At 44.2% G+C, this 22,484-nt stretch overlaps 1 protein-coding gene across 3 annotated transcripts in view; it reads right to left on the bottom strand.

Annotated features, from left to right (window-relative positions):
- Nucleotides 1-22,484, bottom strand: part of FHOD3 (formin homology 2 domain containing 3) — a 447,358-nt gene that overhangs the window by 66,025 nt on the left and 358,849 nt on the right. For 2 of the 3 annotated variants that reach the window (XM_012656604.1, XM_012656603.1), the window contains 3 exons: nt 22,043-22,177; nt 17,502-17,552; nt 11,178-11,392 (listed from right to left, as the gene is read on the bottom strand). In XM_012656604.1, the coding sequence (XP_012512058.1) occupies nt 11,178-11,392; nt 17,502-17,552; nt 22,043-22,177 (401 nt within the window). The remainder of the gene's footprint in view (nt 1-11,177; nt 11,393-17,501; nt 17,553-22,042; nt 22,178-22,484) is intronic. The other variant, XM_012656605.1, reaches the window with a different exon arrangement.

The following is a 22,484-nucleotide window of genomic DNA, read 5'->3' as shown; positions in this document are numbered from 1 at the left end:
GGAAGTTACTATGTACTGAGTGCCTTCTACACATAGGCGCCGTGGTAGGAACCATATTCTGTTATCCTGTTTAGTTCCCACAACCACGATATGAAGTAAAGATTAATGTCCCCACGTGAGAAATGAGAAAACATGTTCAGAGAGGTTAAGCAACTTGCCCAGGACTACACAGTAGGCTGGCTACTCTCAGACTGCCCAGGCCCATTCTCTGTGCTGTGCTGTGCCGTGCTCAAGGCGGCTGACCTTCACAGAGAGCACCGTCCGCGCTTGCCCTCCCTCCTACTTTCAGACGGGCCCACCCCTGGAGGGGCCAGCAAAGGCAAGAGGAAGGAGAGGCTGGAGTGTTTATGCCCCGGCCACCGTTTGTCCCCTGGTCTCCCTCTCCTGGCCACAGCCCTTACCAAGCCCCAGTCATTCGCCAAGTGTCTTCGGGACTGGAGGTGGGAACACCGTTTATAGCTGCCTGTCACTGCTAGTCTCTGAGTGCTTCACACCCTTGATGGTCCCTTGACCCTCCCCACACCTCTGTAGACCGTCCCCTTCATCGAATGCCTTCAGGGACCCCTGGCCAACAGGACCTCTCCGATAAGCAGAGCTTATGCCAACAGTGCTGGGATTTGAACCTAGAGTGGCCTGACCAAAAAGCTCAGGCTGTTAATCACAGCACTACACTGTGTGGTGGGTGACTTAAGCCACAGAGGAGAAGCATATAATCATTCCTGACATAATAAAAACTCAACAGACGGTGGGCAGGAATGTTCCCACTCTGCTGTCATCCACGTCCCTGACAGCTGAGTCCAGAGTGGCCAATTAGACCTCTTCTCATGCAATTTTTCTTTGAAGAGATAAATTGCTGGTAGAAAGATCTGAACTTAATAAGTCTTTGGGTGGCTTCAGTAGATTTCAGCTGTGGTAGCGTCTCGATGACTTTGCCAGGACTTGGCTTTCTGGCAGATCTTATGAAACCAAGGGCTGGGCCAGCCAGTTCTATAATAGTCGCTCCCAACTGCATAGATTCCAGCGACCTCCCCAGTTCAGAGCTAATAACTAACACCATTGACTTTAGACTCGTGGTTTAATCGCGTAAAGCTGAAAAAGGTCCCAAGAGAAAACACTCACAACTTTGAAAATTCTTTAGGCTTTTGCCTTTGGTGTTAGGCCAGTTTTTGCTAAGTTGTTCACTCAGTCACTCTAGAGCAGGGTTTCTCAGCTTGGGTCCCATGGATATTCTGGGTAGGATGATTCCTGTTGCGAGTGGCTGTCCCACTCACTGTGGGATTTTAGCAGCATCCTGGGCTTCTACTCACTAGAGGCCTGTAGCACCAGCCTCTGCCCCCCGGTTTGGCCATGGTGACAAAAATGCCTCCAGACACTGTTAAATGTCCCCTGGAGGGCAAATTTGTCCCGACTGAGAATCACTGCTCTATAGGAATAGTTTCATTTGGATGGGTACAAACTCAGCTACTCAGCTTTACAAAAGAAAACACCTTGTCACCTGCAAAATGCTGACTCAACAGATTAATGAATTTGTATACCTTAAAAATTAAGCCCACCTTTGTCCTCAAATTTCAGAGCTAGATTTTCCAAACAGGGCTAAGCCACTGCTTAAGAGGAAAACTACATATGTTCAAAATTACCTTCAAAAGTCCCTTTGGAGGGTGCCACTTTATAGATCTCATAACCACCCTCCATGGTTCCAACAATCAAGGATTTCGTTGAGCTTCAGCGGAACTCAGTATAAGTGGTACCAGGCTTGCATGAATGGGCTGTGTTACCCCCAGATAGAAATCTCTAAACTCTAAAATGACATTTGATGTAGCAATTTTTTCATACTACAAGGGGCTCATTGGAGTCAGGAAAGGCACAAGAAAAAACAGATCCATGTCACTGTGCCATGCTCCCTCAGGGACACGCACTTGCGTTGCACGTTGGGCAGGATTAAAAGCACTATTTAAATTATAATTTCCACTCCCCGCTCTTGCCCCTCGGCCTATGCTTCTGATTTATGTTTATGATATGACTCTACTCTGGTATCATATAGGATTAAAAAGAAGCCAGTTTCAGGTCCAATTATTCTAATATTGATCACATGTAGTGTGAATATTCTATTTCACATTCTAAACAGAAAGTAAAAAGTAGTTTAAGATTATTGAAGGATTTATTGCTGCATCATGAGCTTGAACCTGAACCAAATGACCCAAAATATCAACCCTATGAAAGGTTACCCTTTCTAAAGAATAGAAGTTATGAAGACATACCTTTTCTAAAATCAGATAGACAGGTCTTATGTTGGTTCAAAACAGTGTCAGACAGGATCGACTCCAATATTCATTTGTCCTTGCGTGCCCAGCAAGGCTAGTGGAGCTCCTGGGTTAACCAGATGCTCATTTCATTGTAAGAACAAATCTCAGACAAGCCTTTCCTCAAGAATGAAGACGCTGTCTGATTCCAAACTGGCAATGTCTTTCCACAGCCCCTCTAGCTCTTGTCAAGTACCAAACAGAAGTATCAACGATGTCAAAACAAAAACTGCTATTTTGGAAGGGATACATTAGCATTAAAATAGATAGTCTTAAATAATAACACTTAGTAAATAAATTGATTGAGTTTGAGTTTTTTGGTCAATTCATTTTTTCGAGCTTAGCAGGATATAGCTACTTTTATTAATAATTATAATAAATGGTCTAATGTGACTAGTAGCAAAACTCATTTATTCAGTAAGTATTTACTGAGACCTATCATGTCCCAGGCACAGGAAACCCAGAGATGAAAAAATATCTTCCTTGAAATATTTTGCAGGCTAGAGTTGTCTTGTAAATCACAGCCAAGAGATGGTATAAGACCAAAATGACTAATATCTAAAGAAAATATTAGCTCTTCTACCAGGAGCCAGTAGATGCTGACCAAGCCCAAGTAGAACCAGCTGGGCATGACTAGAAATCCCACTTTTAAATCCCTACCCAAAGAGTTAACCCTTCCTCATTTACATCTGGTCATGAATGCATGTGGCTTTCTACTTAGTCAACAACCCAGTTTATCTGCACTTCTCAGCAAATACGTTCACAAAGAAATGGAAATCTGGAATTGGAATAAAATTCACTTAAAATAAGAGGTGCAATGGACTGAATTTTCAGGTGCCCCCAGAATTCATATGTTGAAATCCTAACTCTCAAGGTGATGATAGTAGAAGGTAGGGCCTTTAGGAGATGATTAGGTCATGGGGGTGGAGCCCTCACAAATAGGACTAGCATTCTTATAAAAGAGATGTCAGAGAGCTAACCAGTCCCTTCCTCAGCAAGAAAGCATCATCTATGAACCACAGTGGACCCTCACCAGGCACCAAATTTCCTGGCACCTTGATTTTGAACTTCCTGGTCTCAAGAACGGTGCTGTTTATAAGCTACCCAGTTTATAGGATTTTGTTTCAACAGTCCTCAGTGGACTAAGACAAAGCATACTTCAAAGGACGGTTAATAAATAACTATCATTTGCCAAGAAGCACCCTCTGAACTTTTTCCCTCTATTAGAGTTAGATCTTCAGAAACAAATGGCTCAGATATATTACGTCAACTCTCTGCAAAAGTTCCCTCTCTCTTAATTAGGCTAACATCATTAATTCAGTCCTTTATCCAGAGTGGCCTGTATAGTTAAAGATGTGTCCCCCATCCATGTCCCATGTAATAGATTTCTTCCTGGGTACAGAGGAAATAGCTGTCTCTGCAGATTCGCGAGTCTTTCTTTCGTCACATGTGTTTATTCACCAACTCAAAGCCTTTACTGAATGACTGTTCTGCTCCAAGCACTGCAGATAAATGTGGGCACAGCAGGGGCCCTCCCCGGGGAAGATGCAGTCAAGTGGGAGGAACACCCGTCACAGCGACAGTGAGATGAGCCCTGCATCCCAACCGCGCACAGGATGGAGGGGAAACACAAGAGAGGGATCCATGGAGGCTCTGGAGTAGAGAGGATGCTTCCGCTAGGCGGAGGAGAGTCCAATGGGCACCAGTGGAGGAAAGCACTCCAAGCGCAGAGGCACACCCCAAAGAACATGGCATTTCTCAGGTACTGACAGTGGTTTGGTGCAGATGGAACATGACATGGGGTGGGGGCTGTGGTGGTAGGAAGTAGATAACAAAGGGTCTTCAATGCCATGTAAGGTCTGAACTTATGTCATAGATAATGGAGAACCACCAGAGGAATTTAAGAAAAGATATAGATAAAGAGTTTTTTTTTTTTAATTGGGTTGCCAGGAAGAATCTGGAAGAAGTGAGACCTACTAGAAATGACTGAAATGGTCCAGACCATTGATGGTTAAGGCCAGGACTAGGGCACTGGCAAGTGAGAGGTAAGAGGCTTATGTGAGAGAAAGGAGCACAAGAGACACTTGGGGACTGACTGGATGTGGGGTACACATTAAGGGAGGAGTCAACAATTACAGGTGTGCTTCCAGCCTAAATGGCTGGGCCAAGAGAGATGGCCTTCCTCACATGAGGACTAAAAGGTACATGTAGGATTGGGGTGGGGGCTTGTGGGTGAGCGATGGGGGACACCTCCCACGTGAATGCTCCTCAGACTGGTACCAGGCAAGGCTGAAGAGTCTGAGGAGCATTCAGAGGCAGATGTCTCAGGAGGTGGCATATACACATCCCAAGCTCAAGAAGGCTGAGGCTGGAGATACAGACCTGGGGTTTTTCAGCACGTGGGTGGTAGTTAAAAATCACAGGTAGGGGCGGGGAGCAGTGCCCCATGTCTGTAATCCCAGCACTTTGGGAGGCCGAGGCAGGAGGATCACTTGAGGCCAGGGGTTCAAGACCAGCCAGGGCAACATAGTGAGACCCCATCTCTTAAAAAAAAAAAAAATCACAGTTGGGATGCGAGAGAGGGTTTGGCATGAAAAGAGAGGGGACCTGGGGAGGAACTTCAGAAAAACCCATCACTTAAGGGGCAGGAAGAAGAAGAGTCAGTGAGAAAACTGCAACAAAACGATGAGAAATGTAGACTAGATGACATGAAAGGCAACTATCACATTTGGTCTGGAGATTATCTAGAGGATGTGGAGAGATCCAGAGGGGCTAGTTCCAGACAGTTAACAAAAAGCTACTGGAGCTTCCCAACGTATCTGGTGGGCGCAGCTTTCTCGGGTCAGTTCTGGCTTCAAAAGGCTCTAAAGATGCCTGCCACGTCCAGAGGCAGACAAGACGCATTGCGGGGTCATTGACACCAAGGGTTCTCTGGAAATATCATATTTTGGGGACTGGAAAACCAGTATGTGCATGTCTTGCTACACTGCAGGTATTGTATCATTTTGTACAAATGCATTACAGAAGTGGATGGGGGAAAGGCAGAGACACTAGGGGAAAGGGGGATGGTGGAGTGATGAGTAAGGTCCTGAGCGAAGACAGTGACGCTGGAAGGAACCCAATAGTTATTCCCCTTTGCTGTTTCCCAGGTCTCAGTCCCTGACTGGAAACTCAAAGTACCACACTGACTGAAGAATCCTCATTGTCTCGACACATGGAGGCTCCTAACTACCTGGAAGCACTGCTCCAAGGCTCCCACCTAGGGCAAAAGGCACTGACGTCTCCCCCAGCCAATGAGCTGGGTTCTCTGGGAGCACCTCCAGATGCAGGGAAGCTCCTCAATGCCAAGAGCCTGCTCCAGGCGGGGTCTCACAGCTCCCGATGCTCCTTTTGTTAAGTACGAATAAGCAAGCTAATTGCTGTTCAAAATTTGAATTTTTTGTTTGCATTAAACAGATTTTAGGATATAAGTTTGATAAAAAAGTTGGTTAAAAACCATTATACTCTCATGTTGGGAAACAATTCCTATGGATTTCCCATGTTTCTGCAGTCTTACAAGCAGAGACATTGATAACCTTTGTTCTAGAATATCTTTCTAAGCATGTGTGTGTATAGTGAAATAGGCCTGGAAGACAGAAATAGCGTCTCTCTCCAGGGCAAAGGGCCGGTTGCTTTATTGCACACTATAACAAAGATAACGTCTTCCTCTGGAACGAAGGCAAGGCATGCTTACTGCCCGTGACAAAAGATTTGGAGTCCCTAGGCACAGGGTTTCTCTCCTCAGGTTCCTCACAAGGTGTGTGTAGGTATCACCCTGTGGGACCTGGGGCTTGGGGAAATGGCACAAATGCTGATACTCTGGCTACTAGTATTGCTACAAGTAATAATGCCCTTTATCTCTGACCCTGGAGTTTTGTGTCTTCTGCCAGCATCTCTAAAATTGTGGCAGGCTAATTTATTAGCTTTGCCAGTAGGGTAAAGTCTCTCAGTCCAGTCCCTTCACAGTTCTTGACACCTAATAGCTGCCTAGGAAATCGTCCATATTGATCAGATAATGCCCCCTTCACCAACATTCCAGTGCCATTCTGTGCCTTCTCTTTACTTAAGGTTTACACTTTGTCTACTTCAGAAGGACTTGAGACTGTTTAATGTTTCAAAATATGGTACAAGAAAACATACTGCAGACAACTGTCGGTTCTGCAGGGAGAAAAAGGGAAATTTTTGCCTTTTTCCATTTTTAGAGAGTGGACATGGCAAGGCAAAAAAAATATCCAGCGATTGGCCAAGACTCTCAGTAAAATCCCACAGCAGGTGCAGCAGGTAGGGCCTTGGCCTTGGGTGGAGTTCCCGAGAGATTTTGTCCAATTGACTACATAGCATCGAGTAGCAGCAGTCAGGCAGGCAGGGTGGGAAGGTGGGAAGGTGGGGGTGGGGGTAGGGGGTAGGGCAGCCCTGAGTCACAGAACCACAAGGAATCTAGTTTCCTGCCAACTCATGAAACACTGGACTGGAGGCATCCAAAAGCTTTATGCAAGAGAACCAGCGTGCAGCGTTAGGCTGATGATTGATGATATTCCACTGCTACCATGCCAGCTGGAAATAGGATACCAGATGTTTCTGATTTCTGCCATGTGGATTAGGTAACCTAGGAGAGTGCCTACACCTGAAGGAGACTCAAAACATACGTGCTACACCACAAAGGTGACAAAGATGCTCAGTCACTGGTAACAATGACAACAGCCAAAATGATGAATGGGCCCCCACAGGAAAAATGAATACTCATTTAAATAAACTGAACACTTCATGATATAACTATACATCTATATGTTATTTTCAGGTTTGAAGATCAGGAGGGTAGAAGAATTTTCATAGTTTCTAGCACTTTAAATGTTTGGATCTGTGGAAGGAAATATCAGTATACCATTGTCCGTTTCTGTAAATGCTGCTAGGTAAATGCTGGTGAGCAGGCCATGGCTATCTAGGCCACATTTTGTATCTCCAGGGCCCAACAATGAGACATTTAGAAATACCAAGGAATCCATTTACAGGTAGGGAAAAAAAATCGCTGTTGAATGTATTTTCCCCTGACGTAAAAATAATATAGTGTGGCAACAATTTCAAATGCATCTCTAAAGTAGTATTTCTGCGTGCAATACAAAAAGTACTGAGCCAATACTAATAAAAGATAATCTAGCCATTATGTTTGCTTTCATGGCCAGGTCAGTGGGCAAAAGATACTTGACAGCAGCTTCCTTCCACTGGAAAAGATCATTTCTCTCTACATGGCCTCAGGAGGGACTCCTGTATGAGGAATGCAGCAAGGAAGGAGCATAGTTCTGGCTCTCCAGGGAAAGCAGTTCGACCCTGGGATACCCTGGAGGGACCATCAACCTATGGTTTGCGGGTGAGCAGTTTTTCTCTACTTTGTTTCCATGAAATGGGTTACCTGGATCTGATACATACTGGGATAAGAGGTTACCTGGCTATACTGACTTCACTTATGGGCACACAGATTATTACTTTTTTAATCCTCAGAGCAACTTTCTTAAGAATCATTATTAAAGAACTCTATCCCAATAAAAACACTGCCTTTTCTGATTAGTGAGAATAACTTCTTTGTTTTCAGAGTCATCTGTGAGTTTCTTAAAATAATGGGAAATAAGATTAGGTAGATATTTTGATGCACCCCCAGGGCTCAGTGAAAATAAGGAAAGGCTATCAAAGCAATGGACATAGAAAGATGCCCTTCTGTGTTTCCCTGAACTTTAGGTTGATCATCATCTCCATTAATTACAACACGGTGCAAATGAGAACACACATGCATGTGTTTTCCTCGCTTGGGCATGGTCACTTTACAAAGAGGGAAAATACTCAGACCATAGCCACTAAGTCCAAGCCATAGAGGGACACACACCTGCTGAGTCACAAACAGGCCACATGGAAAAATCATCCAAGCACACACTGACTTGATGGGGTCAGTGGCAGCACTTACACGGAAGTTACAACAGGTTGAGCTGGGAAGGGTTTGGGCTGAAAGATTTCACTAGATGGTACATAATGCTATTAGTATTTTACCATTAGCCCGCCCTTTTTTGAAAATATAGTTTGTAAGGGGAAAGGAAAAGGAGTTTCGAAAGTTCTCCAGAATCTAACAAATTCATAAAAGGACCTTTAATCCTGAGGTATATATGATTTAATAACAAATATTAGTTTTTCCTTTTAACTCTGAAAGACAGATCACAATTTTTGCAGCTACTGGGGAGACAGTTAGCAAAGCGATGGGACGGTGTCAATGTGAACATCACCACAAATACCAGGGAACCGCAAGCTCAGGATACATGGCCGGGATGGGAGTGGAAACACTGGGTTCTATTCCCAGCACTGTGCCAGCAAGATCTGAAGCAAATCTTCCAATATATTTGGGCCTCAGTAAAATATAGAGAATAACATCTCCCCTACTCACCCAGGTACATGGCGAGATATTAAATAGCAGCATTTGGGAGCAAGGGGCAGAGTGCTGCAGAAATGTGAAGTGTGTTATGATCATTTGATCCCACAAGGAGAAAGAATGAAAAAGCAAGTCAGTGCCTGGCACATTTGGACCACATAATGCCAGGTGTTTGGTACAGGACAAACATCTGGATGTGTGATTATATTTTTGATTCTTCCCCCAGATGTCAGGATATTAGAAATGTCAGGGATAAGCAAAAAGTCACTTTGAACATTTGAAAATGGGACCTGGTCAAAAGAAAACACTATTAACTGGGTGCCGGCAGAATGTTTCAAAGAACAACAAACTGGGCTGAGAAAAGGCTTTCTGTCATATCAGTTTTGCATTTCTGTCACAAGGGCAAAAGTCCCCAAAGCAGAAGGAAGCCCCAGCAGTTCTTTGCGAGACCACCCTCTTGCAGCATTTCTTTTTATATGCTTGTAATTTCTAATTTTTTAAGTCAGTTACACATTAGACAAGGAAGTGATAATACCTTGCTGGTTCCCACTGATTGGGACAAGAATGGTAACACTTAACATATGACAGACAGCTCTTCTAGATCCCACAGGAGCAGTGCTTTTCATTTTTTCCCGGAAAAAAAAGCAAATACCATCATACGATGCTATTTTATTAATTTGTGATTACATATAACTTCAAGTTCAACATTCCTTTTTCAGACGCACATGTCACTTACTGTGTGATGTTAGTCAAAGATTCTCTCAGTCTCTATTAAGCCCTTCCCTGAAGAGGAAAATGACACTTGCTATTATCTTTGTGAAAGCATACTGACATAGCGTGATACCTTCCCCACATCCATACTGTATATCATATATAAAATGACTATTTTCTGTGTTCTTCTTGAAGTTTAAAATATTCTGTATTTTTAATTGGATAGAATGGCCTCAAGTTCAACTGTAATTGGACTAAATACATGAGGAACTGTCTTTTGTCACAAACGTCACGTAGATTAAACTTTGAGGACAAACAGTATTTATAGACACTGACAATCCCCTCTCAGCTTGGAGCTGTTCTGTGTTTCACAGTTTAGACAGTTACTCTGTAAGCTGCTAAAGTATTAAAATACAATTCCTGGAGTTAAAAGTCCCAAGATTCAGTGCTGAACCGCAACTTTGCAGGAAGATATTTTCACATTGCTTCCGGAAATACCACAATGTAAACACAGCAATGACAGGAGGCAGGGTGGAGGAGGCACAGCACATGGATTTTATAGAACGGTCTGTTTTCCTGATTCTCAGAGTCTCAATATTTTAAAACCGACATTACTCATCTGTGACTGAGCCATCTGCCTGGGACAGTCTTCCCTGGCTCCGGGACCAGGAGTAACTGGACGTCACGGAAAGCCATGGTGCGGCCAGCCTGCTCCTGCAGAATGAGCCGAGGCTCAGAATGCCAGCAAAGAACTGGACAGACGCTATCATTCCGTTACATCCAGTTCTGCTGAGGTCATGGCGTCCTGGCTTGTTTAAATTAAACTTTACACCATATTTAGTCAAATGCTCCTAGAGTTAAAAGTTTAGTGTCTCTGCTGTCTTCAGTTGGCTAAGTCTACATCAGGCATTAAGCCATAACACTCGACTAAAACAAACAGTGCTGGCAGCGGTGTTAATCAACATGCGCCGTGTAGAGTCTGTGCCCGAGATCCATCCTCTGTGTTAATGTGCAAGAAGACGGACCCACAATGTGCGGAACAGCCAGGAAAACGGCTGATGCTCAAAACTGCAGTGAACAATATCACTGTTCTTCTCCAAATAAAGCTGACAGAATTTCTCCAGGGAGAGACTGTACGTACATAAGCGTGCACTCATACCCCCCCGCAACCACAAGCCAGTAATTTTTACAATTTTAATTTTTTTTCTTCTTTGACATTTAACCTCTATTTCCAGTAGATCCACATTTTTATTTGCTTGCTTTAATTAATTTTATTCTCCTTCAGTTTAATTTTAAACTAGACCAACAGTTCCTAGGGTAAGAACATTCAAAAGTGGTCAGTTTGTTGGGCAGATCCCACATATCCAAATTATAAATGGAATACTCTGGTTTTTAGGGTTAAATGTCCAAGTCAGTCTTATTTTCTATACTCTTCCTTCTCAATGATCATACGTTGATGACCTTTATGAGTAATTTTGCTTTACTGTAAGTGGCTCTGAAGACGTCTAGGTTATTAGTGACAGTGCAGGTTGCAGCCACCCCCTTATTGCCTGTGGTTGCTATTTCATTTCTTTTTTTCCTTTTGTTTTTAGACTAGTCGAGTGCAGTAGTGCTGTAGTTGCTACTTCAGTGTTAGTCTGCAGTTTGGAATCCTTACGGCTGCCCAGAAGCAGCCTGACATTAACCCATCGACTCTCCCTCTTTTCCCCTGCACTCACCTGGGGGATGCTGAGGTGTTCCCGGGGAGGAGGACGATACCGTGAGAGCCTCTTGCGAGTCTAAAGATGACGGGCTGTGGCTCTGAGGGGCAGGGGAGGCGGGAGCTGCCGGTGAGGTCAGGTCCAAGGAGAGGTCGACTCTGGCCCGGCTCACGCTCCGGCTTCTCTGCTCCTTCTCGTGCGCCTCGGCTGCCAACTGTTCCAAGTATTTGTATCTGAAAGTTAAATTCCAAAGGGTTTCCGTCAAAAGAAAGAGGAGTCCGTGGCTGATGCTTGTTTATGGACGAAACACCTGCAGAGCGAGCTGGTTTCCTGATGCACAGAGCACAGCGCAGGCCTGACTGGAGGGTCAGGCTGCCAACACCACCCGGCAAAGCCAAGATGCTAATGATTAAAAACCCCGCGTCACTCATAACCAAACGAATTAGGGGAGGTGGCAACATCACACGGTCCCCAGACACTGGAACACTGCTGCAGAATCCTATTTTGCTCTTTTTGGAAACATTTGTACAAAAAAGCAAACCAGCAATAACGACCACCAAAAAGGCCCAGGAGTGGCAGCTGAAAAGCAAACCCACCCAGAGCTTGCAGCTGTGAGATGGGTGGGTCCCTCGGTGTGGCCGAGAGGAAAAAATGCCCCCACAATACCAAAAGGGGTTGCTTGGATGAAGGCCTGCCTCTCTGAATTTCTGAACCTGCTTCAATGCTAACAGCAATGCAACTGGAATTCACTTTGTTCTCTCAGCGTCGACCATGGAAACTTTTTTATATTCTAAAATATTTCTGAGTAGGACGCAGACATCCAACAGCTTGGACCTGACGTCACATATAGTTTATTCATCAAAGTCAGTTTAAAAGAACAAAGATACATCTGTTTTGCATTTCAGGCAGGCAGAACCCACTAACTGTTTATTAAGACCAGCTACCAATCATATTCCTCATAGTGCGCTTTATAGATCAGACCAAAATAACTTGGAAACGTGTGCCTCTTCCAGATGTCTAATTTTACCCACTATTATTTGTTGGGAAATAAATGCATGAATGCAGCTGTAGCAGGTTTCTTACTATCATATCCACCGCTGAACTGTGAAACAGCTTGCTCAAGACCCTCACTTCACATGCACCCGGATCCACTGCTTCAGTTCCTCACATCAGGGACCAGGCAAGATGCTCCCAATTCCCCCAGATAGGAAAGGCACGGCACATATTTAAAATCTTTAAAAACAATGCACTGAAAAAGCATGCCTCTCCCCATCCCAGCCTTAAGGTGGGTGTGGTTCCCCCATCTGGAATCCTCACCCCTTCCCCTGCCAGCCCAAAGGCAGTCCGCCCATCAGGCCACGCTTGCGTGTGCCTCTCCCTCCTAGAAGCCTGCCTCGACCACCGCAGCTGGAAGCGATCTTGGCCTTGCCTCTGAACTCATGTCGGATATGTAGTCCATTCAACTCACATGGCATTTTACATTTGCTGCCTGGCATATTTAGTCATCTTTTCACATGTGCATGTCTGTTTTCAACAAGCAGATAATTGGATTTCTGTGAACAGGATGATTACCATCCTTTGTTCTTTCCCTTGGTGCTGCGAATGTGTGGGCTGATGGGAAGCAGGCAAAGCGTGCAGGGAGAAACCTGTGCATGGGGAGCGGCACCCCACCTGCCGAGGCCCTCCTGCAGCCCAGGATGCTGAGGGGGCAAATGCACCCTATTTCATTTTTGTGAGGGTGAGCTTGCTTTCAGGTGAATCTCTGGTAATAGATGTGCAACGGGTATGTACGTCTATACAAACACCTGAGGCTTGGCGCCGAGAGCAGCTGCCTCACAGGTACAGGATAAAGCCAGACCTGGAGAGAAAGACTCAGAAACTCTGCACTTCCCTTGTCACCAGCATCACCTCTCAAAAGGTAAGAGAGGTAACAAAAGGAATGTGTTCCAGAACTTAATTTAGGCTGGCAAGGAAAACGCACCAGGCTGTGGAAGTAATAGGAACCTTGGGGAGAAAATGATCTTGAGGGCACGAAGCAGGCCCCCAGGAGGCGTGTCTTACATGGGACGGTGGCACCCTCAAGGCTGGGGATGCTGCGAGCCCAAGAGGAGACATGAGCACAGGCATTTCAACCCCAGGCCAAGCCTACTGCGAAAGGAGAGAGCAGGCAAGGAATGGGACCAGGACAGGCCCGGGACATCAGGAAGAGATCAGAATTGCAGAGCAGGAGTTCAGAAAAGTCCAGGGAGGGTGGCAATGAGGCCTCGCAGGAAATATTCCAGCCAGGAAGACAACCCACTATGGCCTTCATTTTCGCTGGCCCAGTCCTGGTCCTGGCCTCCCACGCCCCTCCCTCTGGGCAGCCTTGGCAGGCATGTGCTGGCAGCCAAGGGCTCCCCCGACTTTCTGAAGGACTCCAAGAGCCGCTCATCCCAGACCCTGGGTAGGTGTGACTCAAAAACTATGCCTGTGCAGCCCTTGGTCCCATGGATGCCATCACGGAGGGTCCATGATACATGGGACAATTCCTAATTGTCCCAAGGAATGTGATGTTTGTGTAGTAGACAAAAATGGTAGGGGTAGGGGTGGGGAGAGGGGGAGTTATTTAATGCTGTGGCCCCCACCCCAGCAGGAGGCACTGGGCAAGTGATCAAAGCCCCGCCTGTACCCACAGCTGCTCCCCATAGCTCGTGTCACCACCCAAGCCCCGCCCCCATCAGCTCAGCGGCAGCATCGCACCCTCATAGGAGCCCGAACTCCACTGAAAACTGTGCATGCGAGGGCTCCCCATGAGAATCCAGGGCCTGATGATCTGAGGTGGAACTGAGGCAGCAACGCCCCCTCATCCCCCAGTTTTTCTGTGGAAAAACTATCTTCCACAATAGTCCCTGCTGTCAAAAATGTTGGGGACTGCTGGGTTAATGGGTATAGAATTTCAGTTTTATAAGAGTGCTGAAGACAAATTGTACAGTAATGTGAATGCACTTAACACTACTGAACTGTACACACAACATGGAATATGCATTTGATCACAATTAAAAACTTTTTTAAACGTCAGGGGCAGAGAGAGGTGGAGGTTAAGAGCACTGAACCTTCCTGAAGAAGCAGCAGCAGTGTTCGTCCGCAACGGCCAGAGTGACGAGGACGGTGGACTTCCTGGGCACAGGAGAGCCATGCTGCCAGCATTTACAGAGCTGCAGCACAGCCACCCCTGGCCCCAGAGAACCTCCAGCAGTCCCTGGGGAGGAAGCCTGACCTATGTCATGACCTTCTCTCAGACAGTGACTCTAAGTGCCACGGCCCAATAGTACTTGATCCGGGGAGCCCACCGCCTCATGCAATAACTGTCACACGTCCCTGCTGTCACATGAGGCCACACCCAGCCAACAGACGCTGATGGAGCCTCCCCTGGTGAGAGCAATGGGCTTTCTATCCACAACCCACAGCCCCAAGACTTTCTACCTTTTCATCTAAACATTCCCATTTATCCTATCTACCTCTGCCCATATCATTTGTTTATTCATTCATCTTTTCATTTATTTATGGAACATTTGTCAAGCACCTGTCACATGCTAAGAACTATAGTAGGTACTAGAGATTTAATAATAAACATGAAAAAAATCCCCCCTCACGGAGCTCACAATTCAGTGGAGGAGAGAGAGGCAAATAAATGACGGGGATGAACCCCAGCGCTCACCAGGGTACGGCGGCAGGGCTGGTACTGCGGCTCGGTCGCTTTTCACAGGGCCCTACAGAAGCCCCGCTTGACTCGAGATGAACCTAAACCCACTCACTGATGGCTTCTGCTGCCACTTTGTACTGGGAAATCCTTCCTGACGCTAAACCAAAATCGGCTCCCACTAACTTCTACCCTGTCCTCAGTCCTTCTAAGCAATGCTCAGAACCCTTTCTCACTGCTCCACTGATCACTTTCACGCATAACTGCCGAAATCCTAGCCCAGTCCCAACCTTTCCCTTGCACTCTGCTCCCATAGCCCGTGTGCCAGAAGGCATTTCCTCTCCACGTCCTGCCATCCCCCTCAGACTGACAAACCCAAACTCGACTGATCCTCCCCTGCCACCACCCCAGCACATCCCCAGCCTGGCTCTCATTCCTTACTAACCCCTTCTTTTTTATTTCCTTTAAATTATCTGTGAATGTCACTTTAATCTGTCATTATCATATAAAGCCTTTCTTCTAATATTTAAAAAAATCAGAAGCAGCATCTCAATAGAAACTTATTCCTGGTCTACACCACTGTCAATAACACAGTTTGCCTGAAATTTTGGAGTGCAATGATATGAAATAACACGTATCTGGATGGCTACCACACCTCAAAATAAAAGGACATTCGTCTTGTTACACTTACATGATACAAACCTCAAAAACCATCCGCTGTGACTCCGGCTGTCTTTTTCTGAGTCTTTGCTTTAAGCATAAGAGACATGGGACCTGACGAACACGCTTGGCTCTGTCTTGAAAAGTTAACAGATGGAGCCCTCTTCCTTATTTCTGGACTTCTTTCTACCTCTGATTCCTATTAGTTTCTCCATCGATTTCCAAATTGTTATATTTGGAAATCTTATCTTTTCCTGGCTTACCAGGAACCCCCAATAGCTTTCCAAACAGAGATAAAAGTCTATGTTCTTCACTTCCATCTTCACCAGGTAATGCAAGAAGGAAACTAAGAAAAGTGGCTAGTCCAAACCAAAGGGAAATGCGGGGCTCCTTCCCCAGACCTGCGTGTAAACAGACAGGCGGTCTGTAAGGGAAGAATCGCCGGGGGCTGGAGGGCCTGCTCCTGCACCCAGGCCGATGGGCAGCCCGAGGGCAAGCACTAAGGGTAGAACCAGAGGAGGGAGGAGGGGAGTAGCAACCTCCTCTGCACGAGTTTCCCAGACCAATAAAGGCCTGTTCGGGAAAAGGAGCAGTAAATAATATCCAGAAGGAGCTGGACTTCAGTGGTTTGGGAAGATTTCAAAGTCAGTCTGAGCCAGTTCAGACCTTGACACAACACCCAGACATCTCCCTGGGAGCTGCCAAGCTTTGCCTGTGCAGACATAACCCGACAGTCTAGTTGTAGTTGTCAAAAGCTCAAGGAAGGGCAGAATCTGGAGGAAGAACTAAAAAAATTAAATCTAATTCCCTTTGCCTGAGCAGAAAGTAAACAGCATTTTCACCGTAAGTATGTTATGCCCTCTGATGTCAAAAACAGATACTAGTTAGTTCTTGTGTCTTTACCAGCATATTTCACTGTAACTTTGCTAGCCATGGCTGGTTGTTAGGATGACAATAATCTAGTAGAATGTTACAGTTAAAGCAACGACATAGTTTTATTTATGAAACTGATCTAAGCATCTAATTTTTTAATTGAACATGAGCAATCTCCACTCTTCCCTATCTCAGACTGTCCTGATCTATTTAACTGGTATTTTAAAAATTAGCACAATCCCACTTCTTATTGTCATAGTCCAGAAATTGTTAGGTCCCCAGCTGGCTGTGGTGTAAAACGTGTAAAATCAGCCTTCCCACCTCTCCATGCTGTCACCCCATCTGGTGGTGGAGGGGACAACTGCAGGCTGTGTTGTGACGGTAAAAACTTGTCTCTTGTCAGCCTACTTGCAAAAGCAGCTCCCTTTGCTTATCTACATTCATGGGGCATTGAATAGATTAGCTTTGTATCTTTGTTGAGATGTAAAGCACGTTTCCACTGAAATTAACAAACTAGTTTACAGCTTGAATATTTTAAACTAAGCTGTTCATTCATTTGCTCACATATCCCACGCATCACTTCTAAATGCCAAGCACTGTGGTAAGAACTAGGGAAACAAAGGAAAACCGGGAATGGTTCCTGCCATCCAGGAACTGAGCGTTGCTCAGTAGAGAGGCAAGTAAGTGATCAGGCACAACCAGCAAGAACCTCAGGCATGTTTGGCACCCTAGCCAGTGCTCGGCACAGTGTGTGTGCTCGGTTTGTTGAAGGAATGCTGACCAAGTGGCACGGAAGCACACAGTAGGGACCCCTAACCCAGCCTCGTCAGTGGTGCTGTAAGTACAAATACACACCATATGTCATATGCTAATACTAATGTGCTCATGTGGAGAAGACCTTGGGAGGACCAGACACATACATTTCACCACAAAGGCACTAAATAATAAATCTGAACTTTGCTGGAAAATTTATACAACCAGGATACTCTAGTCAGCAAAACAGCAGTTATCCAAGGTCTTAGGTGTCCCAGGTGAAGCTATTGTAAGAACACAGTCTCCTCAGCATGCTCGGTTAACAGTGCGAAGTCGCATGCCATTTGAGTATAATGGAAAAGAAGAGATATACAAACCTTTCTTCTCTTGCTTGTCTTTGCTCCTCTCTTTTGTCTAAATATTCTCGGCTAACGGAAATTTGCAGAACAAATAGGAAAGGAAAATAACAATTAGATGCTCACAAAATTCCCAAGAAATTATAACAGTATATCATGAAAGCCCACTATTGCCTCAGAAATGAAAAATGGTTGCAGTTGAATTTTTAAAAGTGAAATTTAAGGACTATCCTTTAAAAGTACTGATTACAATTGGTTTTCAATAAAATCACAGGGTCTCTGGATTCACCCAGAGACACTACTAATTACTCTTCAGAAAGAATGTAAGTGTATGAGGGAGGAGGGAAGAGAATCTTAAAAAAAATACTTCAGTAAAATATGGCAATTCCAAGCAAACAAATTTCTGGAGGTGACTGGCATCTAGTTAAGCTCTAGCAGCTTCACCACATCCACCTCAAGAACTAAATCCAAGTGAGGCCAAGTGCCTTGGCCATGTATGTTGCACTCCAGAGTTTGCATGTCCTTTCTCCACATCCATCACACTCCCAGTTTCCATGCTGGGATCACTGGAAGCTCTTGCTTTGTATATTCTCTTTTGACTGCACCCGCAAGATGCCCAACTTCATCCAATTTTCATGTTTTGTTTTTCTGTTCCTGCTGGTGAGATTCCAATGTGAATCTAAGTTTAAGACTACACAGTCAGGCTGGGCATGATGGCTCATGCCTATAATCCTAGTACTCTGAGAGGCCAAGGTGAGAGGATTGCTGGAGGTCAGGAGTTTGAGACTATCCTAAGCAAGGAGGAGACCCCGTGTCTACGAAAAATAGAAAAATTAGCCAGGTGTGGTGGTGTACGCCTGTAGTCTCAGCTACTCAGAGGCTGAGGCAGGAGGATGGCCTGAGCCCAGGAATTTGAGGTTGCAGTGAGCTATAAAGACGTCACTGTACTCCAGCCTGGGTGACAGGGCAAGACCCTGTCTAAAAAAAAAAAAAAAAAAAAAAAATGTGGTCAGTCACTTCTCAGTGGACCATTTATTTTCCTGGAGAATCCTGACATCATTGTTTTCTACATTGGAACTCATAATGTAGTTTAAGTATTCTACCCCTTGGTACACTGGTAACTGGATATTAAAGGGACAATTAAGTCAGAGGGACTAAAGCAGATTAGGATGGGGAGAAAGATGCAACAAGGACTCAGATTCATCATCATTTATAAGCATCTATCCTCATCACTTTCCACACTAGAACTAAAATTCCAATAACCCAGGAAGCTTAAGACCACATTCAATGAAAATCACAACAAATAAGAAACACATTTTAGATGTGTTGCAAAAAGCACAAGGAGCGTGAACAATTTAAATCAATGAAATGGCTGATGAAAGGTCAACCATTTGAGTAATACCAGGGACTACTTTATAAATATTTTCCTATTTCCTTTTTTTGAATTTCTTTTCACACACACCCTCAGAAATATGGAACTGCAATCACCATAATTAATAGTTGCCTATTGTCTGTCTTGATGACTGTCTTTCCTTCCTGGACAAGGGTCATTTTGCCAGGATCTGTGTTCTTAAATGACAAGTGATAATCATTTGAAACCAAGAGCAAAAAATGAACAGTTATGAGCATATCTCTGACGACAGGCATCCTGGTCTAATCCTCACTCTGCCAATATATGAAGGACATAATGGCTGAACATATGTTACAAAACACTCTTGTCCTATTGTCCTATACTTCTGGGACTCCAATGACATGAATGGTAGACATTTTGGTATTACTACATGGGTCATTAAGGCCCTGTTCACTCTGTTCAATTTTTGTTTGTGTTGTTTAATTTTCAGGTTGGAAAATTTCTATTTTTCTAACTTCAGGCTCACTGACTTTCTTCTCTCACTGCCATTCTTCTATTAAACACAGCTGGTGAATTTTTTTTATCTTTTTTTTTAAATTTTTCAGTTCTATATGTATTTTCATTCAATTCTTCTTTATGTCTTTTATTTATTTTCAGAGCCTTATCTTTTTATTTGTTTCAAGAGTATTTCTCCTTACTTCTTGATGCATGTTTATAATGGCTACTTTAAAGTCTTTGATAATTGCAACATCTATGTCCTTTTGTGGTTAGCATTTTTTGGTTCTTTTTTCTCTGAGTTAAAGTGTTCCTGGTTCTTTGTATGAAAAATTATTTTGGATTGTATTCTATACATTTTACATATTTCGTGATGAAATTTTGGGTATTATTTAAATTCTATGATTTGGTTTTGTATTAGCAGTCAATCAACCAGGTTAGGTTCAGCCTGCATCTTGAAACCCATCTTCTGATATTAGTTCTAATATTAGCTCAGTTTTCTGGGACCTGGGTGGTGATCCACTTTGTCCTTATTTCTCGAAATCTATGTTGTGTTGTTTAGGTTCAAAAGCACATACTCACAAATCAGATATGAGCTCAGGAGTGCTCTCTTCATCTTCCTGCTCTTTGTGACTTTCCTAACGCTTTCTGGCTCATCTTGGGTTTCCCTTCCTGGTCCTCAAGCTGGAAAGCTTGGGCTGCATTTTCCCTGTTCTGATGTATTGGCTTTTGGTAACCACATATGCATCCAGAGCAATGCAGCAAGAGGACAGAGAGCTTATGATTTACCTACTGCTTGTTGGGTCACAGAGCTTTTCTGGTCAGAGGAAGAGTTTTCCTCCCTTAGAGTTTTAGGTGCCTGCCTGAACATTGCTGCCATCACTGTGCTTCTTTAGTAACATTGATTGGAGACTGGGGTAGGAGAGAAAGAAAAAACAGGATTTCTCTACTCTCTGACCCTTAACAATTCCCCTTACCGTGCCTCAGTCCATAAAAAGAGGGCTTTTTTGGGAGCTCTTCTGGTCCATAGTTGGTATGTGCTTCTAGATTTGGGGTGCCTTTGAGTACACGCCAAGTGACACTGGAGGTAAAAAACGGTAAATTCTCACCAGTTTGGTGGAACTTGGAGTTTTAGTCTCCTTTCCCAATTCACCTGCTCCCTTTTACATTTCAGTGTTCAGAGTTCCGTGCATACTTCCCATGATTTATGGTTGCATTCAATGATACAGTAGGAAACAGGATGATTTCATTTTACCAAGAACTGGTACCCTGTTTTAGAGGTTTTCCATCAAAAATCTTTGGATGTAAGCTAATCTCTGAATTTTCCACATATTTCAGTCAGATTCTTGCTGCTATTTGGCAGTAAAATATGCAGATCTCTCAGAAAACCATAAATTAAGAAGCATTTAACCTATTTCAGGGCTTTCAAGAATTGATCTTTCCAAAATTGACAACTTTCAGAACTACCTTATGAGAAATAGTGCATACAAGGCTGGCATTTCCACATATCATTTAGTAGAAATCTGACAGCTCTGGGTATGCCAAACAATTTATTTCATGCAGCCCATTCACCCAGTCTTACAAAAGCTAGGATTAGCATTTCACCCACAAACACGGGGTATTTGTTTTCATGAAGCAGTGACACACAGTTTAAGCAATTTCACAACTCTACTCATATTTCGATCATTTCTACAATTAAACATACTCTTCTTGGCTTGTGGAAAAAATTAAGTTATTGAATCTGTAAATCTTCACTGAAAACATCATACATTCCTTGTAGTAACTGGGAGTAATTGATGGGAATATGGTTTGTGACAGGAAGTGAACCAAGGAAACAGGAAGTGGGGCGGGGAGAAGCTATGTATGTAGAAGCTACAGGGAAGATGACTAGGAAGATGAGGAAGGGAAAGAAAATACTAGAGGAGGAGGAGAGAGAGGGAAAGGAGGTAAGAAGAGTGGAAGGAATGAAATGTGCACGGCAAGATTCAGCAAGTGTTTTGTATCCATAAAGCACAGCACAGCATGAAGCCCAGTAGAGAGGTGTCAGGGAGGTGAAGCTGGAGGATGCAGAGAACAGGTGAACTGGCTAAAGGAGAAGCTCAGGGACACTGGACTTAGTGGGGACAGGCCAGTCAAGATATGGAACGGGGAATGGGCCACACCCAGGAACACATCCCCGGAGCTGGACAGAAACCAGGAGACCAGCAGGCAAGGGGCTGAGAGTAATCAACACAATGACTTTCCCCCCACACAGGAAGAGAGATTGTTCTTTAAAAAAATACGTTGAAGATTGTTACAGGAAGCAAGAAGCAAACCAGAAAGTAGGAAAAGCATTTAGGCATCCAACAGAATATGAATAAAACATGAGGTGCACTAGGGAGAGATGGCAAATTAAGTTAAAACAATTAGGCTCTCCGTCATCAGGAAGGCCTGGATAAGAGTATTTTAAATAACAGAAGAACCAAGAACATACAAATCCCTAATTGTGTTTGGCTATCTGCACTTCCTGCCATATGGTTGGAGAAACAAAGGCCACACTAAACCAGATCCAGCCTATTTCAGGTAAGTCTCTCTCTTCCTTAAAGATACAGACAGGATTTGAGGCAACCACATTATTTTCTAACCCTTTAACACCAGCATCAATTACATACAGCTTTAAAGCCATGTGCTTTAATCTTCGATTCATTATTTTAGAAAATCTTAAAATCCTTCTTACCTGAATTTGTTTCTTTCTTCCCGTTCTATTCTCTGCAACCTTTCTTCTCTCTCCTGCCGCCGCCTCTCTCTCTCTGCAGCCAGTGACTCTTGGTGCTGCCTAAAGGATGACGTGACAAGACCACTCAGTGATGACCTGAAGATACAATGAGTTAGTGTCTCAGTTGCTTGCCCTGTGATTACAAGCACTGAAGGAGGAATGAGTCAGACCTTGGTAGGAATTGAGGGTCTACAAGTACCTAGGCAATGCTTGGGGGAAACTTATTGAGTGTCTCAGGTCTTCTTGTTTCAAAATTTTTGTCTGTGAATAAGGATAAGTAACCTGCTTGCAAAAGCTGGCAGGACAAAAAGGTGGTAATATACCTAAAATACCAAGCAATATGCTTGGCACGTAAGCAATCATCAATAATGGGTGTTATAATCAAAAAGTATTTCAGGCTGGG

This window comes from Propithecus coquereli, unplaced genomic scaffold (genome assembly GCF_000956105.1).
Source record: "Propithecus coquereli isolate 6110/MARCELLA unplaced genomic scaffold, Pcoq_1.0 Scaffold51, whole genome shotgun sequence".
Taxonomy (NCBI): domain Eukaryota; kingdom Metazoa; phylum Chordata; class Mammalia; order Primates; family Indriidae; genus Propithecus; species Propithecus coquereli.
Note: the sequence above shows the minus strand (reverse complement) of the source record. Positions and strands in the feature narration are given on the sequence as shown.